The sequence below is a fragment of the Littorina saxatilis genome, linkage group LG10, assembly GCF_037325665.1.
Source record: "Littorina saxatilis isolate snail1 linkage group LG10, US_GU_Lsax_2.0, whole genome shotgun sequence".
In the NCBI taxonomy this organism is placed as follows: domain Eukaryota; kingdom Metazoa; phylum Mollusca; class Gastropoda; order Littorinimorpha; family Littorinidae; genus Littorina; species Littorina saxatilis.
In genome coordinates, this window is record NC_090254.1 from 26762727 (window position 1) to 26772494 (window position 9768).

Sequence of the window (9768 nt, forward strand, 5' to 3'; positions counted from 1 at the left end):
AAATGACCACTAATCACAGACAGCACTACGGTTGTTGATTCACGGTATGTGTCAAAGTAGAGGTATGGTGTTACCATATGAAAACACCAGGACAGATGTAAGGTGCTGGCCCAAGTCGTGCAAAGGGCAAGGACTGTGTCTTTGGACGTTCAGTCTGACCAAGGACCGTTAGTAGGGCAAAGACTGTACTCCTGCTGCGGTGAGGACTGGTGCAGTCATTGTCTAAAGGGGCTATTTGTGACCCTCCACCACGAAATGAGTCGCATGTCACCTCGCGCGGTTCTGCGCTAGGCTTAATATAAGTCCGGGGAGTGTCTGGTAACAGTGTGAGGGTCACCTTCGTCACAGGCCAATAACTCAAACAGTTTTCGCTCTTTTCTAAAACGGTTTTCACCACTGGATAGAGCATAAAAAACTCTTTAGGAAAATATAAAACATATGAAAATCATGCAAAGGTGACATGCGACTCATTGTCACAAGCGCCTGTTGTATGGAAAGACCGACAGAAAGCGCCTGTGTTTGGTGTTTGGGCGTTACTGCCTGGTGGTGCGCTATATGGTTTTTCTCGTGCTTTTCGTAATTTACGTTATGATGTTTGTGAACTGTGTTTATTTGATGTATGAATTTAGAAACTGGGGAATAATACTTCATTCGGAGAAGGCTTGCGTTCCAAGCAGCGAATCCAGCTACAGCAGCTGTAGGTTCGGTTTCAGAGACCGGACTGGGGAAGGGCATAATGATTTGTCTTGTACATGCGGCCGAGATGCGGTGAGTCTTTATTTGTAATATATGCATCGGAGTTATAGGAAATAACTTTAGGGACATGTAGTTTGTTACTTTGATATACATAATAATTATATGCATACTTCCGAGTCGAGTCCGAGTCGACCGGCCGTTTGTTTGTTGTTTGTTTGTTTGTTGTTTGTTTGCTTGTCTGCAAGTGCAGTATAATGGGTTTCTATTGTATACTTGTTGTACTTTGCCTATGATAGTTATGATTATATTTAAGAAATATTGTTAAATCGTGTTGTTAATATATTGATGCTAGTAGCTAGTTTGAACACTAATTTGAATATGTTTAAATGGTTGCCAGCATGAGTGATTTGGGTATATGAGTGTGTGAATCAGTATTGCCATTGTCCATATAATCCTGCTTGGAGTTATTGGCATAAGACGGGCCGGGTAAAGGGTAGCGTGATGTTGACTGTGAAACTAACTCTACGCATATTTCAGGTCGTCCTGTTGTTTACCTGAAGGCTGAAACAATCAAGTTCTGGTGTCAACTTTAACCGGAAGATGACATTTCACTCACATCTACATCTACGTCTGCGCAGTCTTCTGCTTCACCTTTAACTCAGTGTCGTCCTACTACCGTCATTCTATCGTCTACGTCTACATCGTCGGGATTTCTATCTACTGCTGGACTCAGTTGGTTACTTGAGTATTACCCTTATTACCTAGCTCGATAAATAAGCCATTTACTCCAGCAGGTCATTAACTTTAAAGTGTGCGTGTGTGTATGTGTTATAAATATGTTTATAAGTGAACAATAATATTTCCTCTTATACTACAATTTGTGTTTGTGGAACTTTAGTATGCAAGATTCTTATTGAGTCGGTGGTTGACTGGCTGCGCACGTGTGTGATGCATGTGTGTGTGTGACAAATGGGGGCTCGTCCGGGAAAGTTATAAGTTCAAGGTCACCTTAGAATTTTGCTAAATAAGTTCTGTGTTGTAATGTGTTGTGTTGTACTTACATAAATGTGTATTGATATGTGTATGTGAGTTACGTTGTAATTCTGATAAAATGTTTACAATTTGAAGTATATCTTTTTCAACGTTTCTTTGTAAAGCTGCACTAACAGTTCAGTTTGGCGACTTAGGAAATTTGGATAGGTGTTGATATTTCATGATTACTACTGGTGTTTTCAAAGTTAAGAGGTTCTTTAAGCAAGGCTTGTTGGTCTGACTTCATCATGTCTACTCCAGCCAGAACAATTGGTACTCCTAGAAATGCTGCTTTGGCTAGTCTTACTACTCCTGGTCGCGGCGATCAAGTACATTCTGCTGAAGTTGGTATCGATGTCACTAATCTGGACTCTGAACATGAACTTCTTGCCGCCAAGGGACGCGCTCTTGGGATTCGTTCGGGCAGTTCGTTGGCTCGTTATGTGCAGGAAGAACAGCTGAGTCAAGTTCAGATTCGGAAGCAGTTAGCTGAACAGAAGCTGACAGAAGAAGAAGCCAGGATGAGACAAGAAGAAGCCAGGATGAGACAGGAAGAAGCCAGGAGGAAACAGAAACGAGAAGAGGAAGAAGCCAGGATGAGACAAGAAGAAGCCAGGAGAAAACAGGAACGAGAAGAGGAAGAAGCCAGGAGAAAACGGGAACGAGAAGAGGAAGAAGCCAGGAGAAAACAGGAACGAGAAGAGGAAGAAGCCAGGATGAGACAAGAAGAAGCCAGGAGAAAACGGGAACGAGAAGAGGAAGAAGCCAGGAGAAAACGGGAACGAGAGGGGGAGGAACAAAGACGACGCCAGCGACTCTATGAACTCGAAGAAGCTAAACTTGTAGCTGAACTAGAAAGAGCGCAGAGTGCTGCTGCTGCCCCTGCTCCTATTGCCCACGATCCCGCCATCCAACCGGTTAGGCTAAAAATAGACAAATTCGATGAAACCAAAGAGGAACTTGACACTTTTTTGGGACGCTTTGAACGTGCTGCCACACTTAGCGGGTGGAATGGAGAAACATGGGGAGCGCGCTTAGGTACTCTACTAACTGGATTTGCAGCTGACGTCTACTTAGAGCTACCCCTTGAAAACGCTTCAAACTACGATGTGGTCGTGGAATCCCTTAGGTCATCGTTTAGATGGACGGCGGATGCATACCGATCGAAGTTTCGTCAAGCTACTAAGAACGAAGCAGAAACCTTTAACCAATATGCGACCAGACTACGCATATGGTTTGAACGCTGGCGGAAGAGCGCCAAGAAAGCTGAAACATATGAAGACTTGAGGGATCTCATACTTACAGAACATCTCATGGATAGAATCTCAGGTGATTTGGGAGAATTTATTCGTCAGAATAACCCGGCTAATTTGCAAGCCACCGCAGAGTTGGCAGAATGTTATGCTGCTTCAAAGAGAGCAAGGAAAAATCCAGTCACGGTGACTGGTCGAGCTGGAGGAAACGAGGACTCTGACAGTCCGAAGAAGAACGCACCACCGATCTACTCTAACCCTCAAGGTCAAAGGGGCAAATGTTTCAACTGCGGCCAGGAAGGACATAAACGAAGGAATTGTCCGCGTCCTGCACGTTCTACGAATGTGAGATCTGTGACGACTACAGAATCGAATTCAACCATGAAGGAGTTGCCTGCCCTTTGCGGTCCTTGTGGGAAACTGTCTTATACTCCCCTGTGTACAGTGACGGTAAACGGAGCACAAGTCTCGGCTTTGCGTGACACAGGAGCAGATGGACTGGTGATCGACTCGACCTTGGTCAAGGACTGCGATCTTATGCGGGAAGGACAAACTATCCGACTTGCGGCGGGGAATGTTGAACAAAAGTGTCCCACCACTGTCATTCATCTCGAGTCACCTTTTTTCTCAGGAGAAGCTGTTGCCATTGTTGCCGATCAACTGACTTACCCCGTATTGATCGGAAACAGGATCATCCGTCCAGGCGGAGAAGCTCTCGAAGTACCAGTGTACAAGGCGGAAGCACAGCCGCTGAAGACTGCAGTCGTTACCAGGTCCCAACACTCGAGAGACAAAGAAGCACCCAAAAGCTTGAAAATGACAGATTCTGGTCTTGGAGATGTGACACGGGAAGATTTGATCAGACTTCAGAACCAGGACCCAACTTTGTCACGGATGAGAGAACTAGCACGAGGTAGTGATCCTGCTCCCTGTGGAAAACGTGGACAAGTTCAGTTTATTTGGAAGAGAGGAATTCTGCAGAGACGTTTCATCACGACTGACGGAACATATAGCCAGGTGGTGATTCCCGAATCTCTGAGAGCCGGAGTTCTCAGTCTCTCGCACGATGTTCCGATGGCTGGCCATTTAGGGACCAGGAAAACTCAAGATCGACTAAGGCAGTCTTTCTACTGGCCCAGAATGGGCGGGGACATCCGTCGTTACGTACAATCATGTGATGCATGTCAAAGAGCTTTGCCGAAAGGAAAAATACACAAAGTTCCCTTTGGGAAGATACCACTCATCGATTGTCCAACCGAGTGGAGTGGACAGACCACTGTTAGGAAGCATACCAGACTTTTCGGCAGATGTTAAGTCAACGTCCTGTCATCCGAGTTCCGGATCTATCTCTACCGTTTGTACTCCAAACAGTCGCATTGTTCAAGATGATGGACATGAAACTAATACTTAGTTCAGTCTGAGTAGGGGGGTGTGTCACAAGCGCCTGTTGTATGGAAAAGACCGACAGAAAGCGCCTGTGTTTGGTGTTTGGGCGTTACTGCCTGGTGGTGCGCTATATGGTTTTTCTCGTGCTTTTCGTAATTTACGTTATGATGTTTGTGAACTGTGTTTATTTGATGTATGAATTTAGAAACTGGGGAATAATACTTCATTCGGAGAAGGCTTGCGTTCCAAGCAGCGAATCCAGCTACAGCAGCTGTAGGTTCGGTTTCAGAGACCGGACTGGGGAAGGGCATAATGATTTGTCTTGTACATGCGGCCGAGATGCGGTGAGTCTTTATTTGTAATATATGCATCGGAGTTATAGGAAATAACTTTAGGGACATGTAGTTTGTTACTTTGATATACATAATAATTATATGCATACTTCCGAGTCGAGTCCGAGTCGACCGGCCGTTTGTTTGTTGTTTGTTTGTTTGTTGTTTGTTTGCTTGTCTGCAAGTGCAGTATAATGGGTTTCTATTGTATACTTGTTGTACTTTGCCTATGATAGTTATGATTATATTTAAGAAATATTGTTAAATCGTGTTGTTAATATATTGATGCTAGTAGCTAGTTTGAACACTAATTTGAATATGTTTAAATGGTTGCCAGCATGAGTGATTTGGGTATATGAGTGTGTGAATCAGTATTGCCATTGTCCATATAATCCTGCTTGGAGTTATTGGCATAAGACGGGCCGGGTAAAGGGTAGCGTGATGTTGACTGTGAAACTAACTCTACGCATATTTCAGGTCGTCCTGTTGTTTACCTGAAGGCTGAAACAATCAAGTTCTGGTGTCAACTTTAACCGGAAGATGACATTTCACTCACATCTACATCTACGTCTGCGCAGTCTTCTGCTTCACCTTTAACTCAGTGTCGTCCTACTACCGTCATTCTATCGTCTACGTCTACATCGTCGGGATTTCTATCTACTGCTGGACTCAGTTGGTTACTTGAGTATTACCCTTATTACCTAGCTCGATAAATAAGCCATTTACTCCAGCAGGTCATTAACTTTAAAGTGTGCGTGTGTGTATGTGTTATAAATATGTTTATAAGTGAACAATAATATTTCCTCTTATACTACAATTTGTGTTTGTGGAACTTTAGTATGCAAGATTCTTATTGAGTCGGTGGTTGACTGGCTGCGCACGTGTGTGATGCATGTGTGTGTGTGACACTCATTCCGTGGTGGAGGGTCACAACATTTTGTGCAAACCGAAGTGGCTCGATCTAAGAATTGTACTGTGCTGTCATCACTGAAGTAAGAGATCATACATAAAACTGACCAGTTATTCAGTGACACTCTTACGCTGTGGGAAACAACATTAATTTTTTTTACCAAGCAAGAGTCATGAAAAAAGAACAAGTCGCGTAAGGCGAAAATACAATATTTAGTCAAGTAGCTGTCGAACTCACAGAATGAAACTGAACGCAATGCCATTTTTCAGCAAGACCGTATACTCGTAGCATCGTCAGTCCACCGCTCATGGCAAAGGCAGTGAAATTGACAAGAAGAGCGGGGTAGTAGTTGCGCTAAGAAGGATAGCACGCTTTTCTGTACCTCTCTTTGTTTTAACTTTCTGAGCGTATTTTTAATCCAACCATATCATATCTATATGTTTTTGGAATCAGGAACCGACAAGAAATAAGATGAAAGTGTTTTTAAATTGATTTGGACAATTTAATTTTGATGATAATTTTTATATATTTAATTTTCAGAGCTTGTTTTTAATCCGAATATAACATATTTATATGTTTTTGGAATCAGCAAATGATGGAGAATAAGATAAACGTAAATTTGGATCGTTTTATAATTTTTTTTTTTTTTTACAATTTTCAGATTTTTAATGACCAAAGTCATCAGTTAATTTTTAAGCCACCAAGCTGAAATGCAATACCGAAGTCCGGGCTTCGTCGAAGATTACTTGACCAAAATTTCAACCAATTTGGTTGAAAAATGAGGGCGTGACAGTGCCGCCTCAACTTTCACAAAAAGCCGGATATGACGTCATCAAAGACATTTATCAAAAAAATGAAAAAAAATGTTCGGGGATTTCATACCCAGGAACTCTCATGTCAAATTTCATAAAGATCGGTCCAGTAGTTTAGTCTGAATCGCTCTACACACACACACACACACACACACACACACACACACACACACACACACACACACACACACACACACACACACACGCACATACACCACGACCCTCGTTTCGATTCCCCCTCGATGTTAAAATATTTAGTCAAAACTTGACTAAATATAAAAAGAGAGAAAGGGAGAGAGAGAGCATATGGAGAACGGACGAACGAACGAACGAACTTTATTACTCAAGGATGGAGATTTAAGGCTCACGCCTGGTTTTACAATCTGTCCCTGCTGAAACAGACATAAAGATGGAGACAATAAAAATTTAAAAAAAGGTCAATATCAACCGATACGAGAAACGAGAGAGAGAAAGAGAGAGAGACAGAGACAGAGAGAGAGAAAGAGAGACAGAGACAGAGAGAGACAGAGAGAGCGATAGAGAGATGAAGGAAGAAGGATGAGGGAGAGAGGGAGAAAGACCCGACTAGCTTTGGGAAACAACACTGACACATCTTCCCTGTCTCTCAAAGACAACAGGGGGGAGGGCAGGGAGTTCTCCAACAATAGTGGTTGTGTCTTATTCCCCTCTCTTCCCTAGCGGATTAAACACAGCCATGCGGGCAAGGAACAAATGAATCTTCCTCCCCCCCCCCCCCCCCCATCACCCTTCAAAATGAATCTTACCCCAATCATCACCACCTCCCCCCCCCCCCCCCCATCACCCTTCCAAATGAATCTTACCCCAATCATCACCACCTCCCACCCCTGCTCCTTCTATGCCTTCGTTCTGCTATCCAATTGAAAACACAGAGAGTTCTTCCGCCTTACAGAGGATCGCGCGATGCTAAGTAACTGTGAAGCGAGGCTTTAATGAAGTTGCCCGCTTTTTTTCGGAGGACTATTGCGACAGGCTTTAGTCTTCTACCTCGCAATCAAATTTGGCCTCAGCGCGTGAGGCGAGGATTGCCGCCATTATCTGCTGATGAGCGCCCAGATCGAGGCTACTATAAAGGGGAGGCGACGCGCTCGGGCCTCGGTCAGAGTGACCTAATCTTGACTTTTGATGACACGACTGAGGAGTTATTTGGTTGAATAATTCATTCCTGGAAGGCAGGCGCAGAAGAGGGTAGATTTTTTTCAGTAGGAGGTTGGGGCGGGGGTGGGGGGGGGGGGGAGGTAGGATGAGGCTCGTGTGTTGTTTTTGGTTTTAAAAGGGAAAGACATCCACTGCAGATAATTCTTCACACACCCTTTCCGAGATTATCACGCTTTGCTCCTTGGCGCTCTCGGACTCTGTAATAACATGCCCCGTTCTTTGCTGCTCCATTAGCTATGTAGGGCTCGTGGCCTGCAGAGCTTGAAGACGCAAGTCGCAGCCACTGTGTCATTCTGTCTGTGAGTGTATGTGTGTGAGGGTAGGGTTTGTGTGTGTGTGTGTGTGTGTGTGTGTGTGTGTGTGTGTGTGTGTATGTGTGTGGGGAAGGTGCGTACGTGTGTGTGTATGGGTATGCATCGTGTGGGTGTCACAGTGTGTGTGTGTGTGTGTGTGTGTGTGTCTGTCTGTCTGTCTGTCTGTCTGTCTGTCTGCCTGTCTATCTGTCTGTGCGTCTGTCTGTCTGTCTGTCTGTAAGTCTGTCTGTCTGTCTGTAAGTCTGTCCGTCCGTGCCTGTGTGTGATGTATTCGAGCGTACATTCTATATCTGGCATAGAAGACGATGTTCATGTTACCTGAGTCACTTAGGCTTCGGGGACAACTACCGGGGACAAAACATCAGCAGACGAATGATACAGAGAGTACATTTTCATTGTGATCAGTTCTTGAGTAACTGAGTTCGTAAGTGTTTATCATTAACACGGATGCTGCAAAACATATTTTCAGCGTTGCCATGCCTAGCTCTGTTATGTGGAAGGCAATCCTCTCGTTATCTATATTTTCCTCACAAACAAATCCTGTAGTTCCATGCATATGAAGGCAAGGCGAGCTAGAAAGTCTTACCGGGCGAACTATCACAAAAGTTACATAACCACTACAAAATCGTCGCGATATAACCTTCGTGGTTGAAAACGACGTTAAACACCAAATAAAGAAAGAACCACTACAAAATAAAATCCAAGAACAAAAGGAGAAAGGGGAAAAGAATACAGAAAGTCCCGAGCAACAAAAAGGATGGATAAGCAGCTCCACCAAACGACGACAGCCGTGGCTTCCTGTCAAACGTTCGGTAACTCGTACGTCACAGGGCCAAGGCTTGTCTCCCTTTATCTCCCTAATCCAGTGCAAGAGTCGCAGAGCAGAGAGAGAGAAGAACAAGAGGGGAGGCGGGCCAGGGGAAAGCACAGGAGCTTGTAACAAAATGCCTGGCAGTGGCCGGTCGATCGAAGAATTCTTCTGCTCAGCCTTAGTGTACAGTAGTATTACTACCATACCAAAGTTAAGGAGTATATTACTACGATAGGAAGGCGTAGGAGAAGGATACTTCGATTGACAGGCCCCGGCCAGGCACTTTGATGCAAAATCCTGTGGGTGGAAAGAGAAGTGATGCTCTGCAGAGTCCCTGAGCAAACACAAGAACAGGGAAAAGGGACGCACTTCATTTCTGATTTAACGAGCATACAACAAGAGAAGGCTAGGAGAAAGGGACAAAATGCAGTGCTGAATTCCTGAGCAGAAACCAGATAAACCAGAGAAGGCCGGATGGGACGTTAGGCATTGCTGAGTTGCAAAGCAGAGAGCTAGAGAAGGTATTTCCAGGGTAAGGCGAAGTAGGCTAATGCAGATCAGAGCACAGGCGGAAGGTATCGTCCACTGGACTACTACTATCACAGAAAGACTACAAGGTACGTCACTCACCTTCGAGTCTTCTGTGTTCTTGGAGTAGCTTCCTGGGGAAAAATATTGTTCAAGACGGTTTGCCTCTTCTTACAGTCTGTGTAAGGTCAAATAAATACAGTTGAATGATTGTTTGAACTATATTATGTGCCTTTAGTTTTCAGCTTCCGTCCGCTGCAGTTGTTTTTAACCATCATTTGGACGAATCTTCGTTTGCGAGCCGCTAATATCCACTTTGTGTCAAATCATGTATCCGCACCGAATATGCATACCAGCGCTCATTGGTTAATAACAGGATATTCGCTGATTATTTTCCCGTGGGTAGCTTCCCTTTGCTGCACAATATTTACATATGTTTTAGACCAATGGGCGCTGGTATGCATATTCGGTGCGGATACATGATTTGACACAAAGTG

General features: G+C 44.2%; 1 protein-coding gene across 1 annotated transcript; it reads left to right on the forward strand.

Annotated features, from left to right (window-relative positions):
* Positions 1-503: 503 nt before the first annotated feature.
* LOC138979063 (uncharacterized) lies at positions 504-5384 on the forward strand. The gene is made up of 3 exons (XM_070351875.1): positions 504-3246; positions 3613-3894; positions 5278-5384. Exons 1-3 carry the CDS (start codon positions 1977-1979, stop codon positions 5382-5384), a joined length of 1659 nt encoding a protein of 552 aa, XP_070207976.1. The 5' UTR covers positions 504-1976.
* The last annotated feature ends 4384 nt before the right edge of the window (positions 5385-9768 follow it).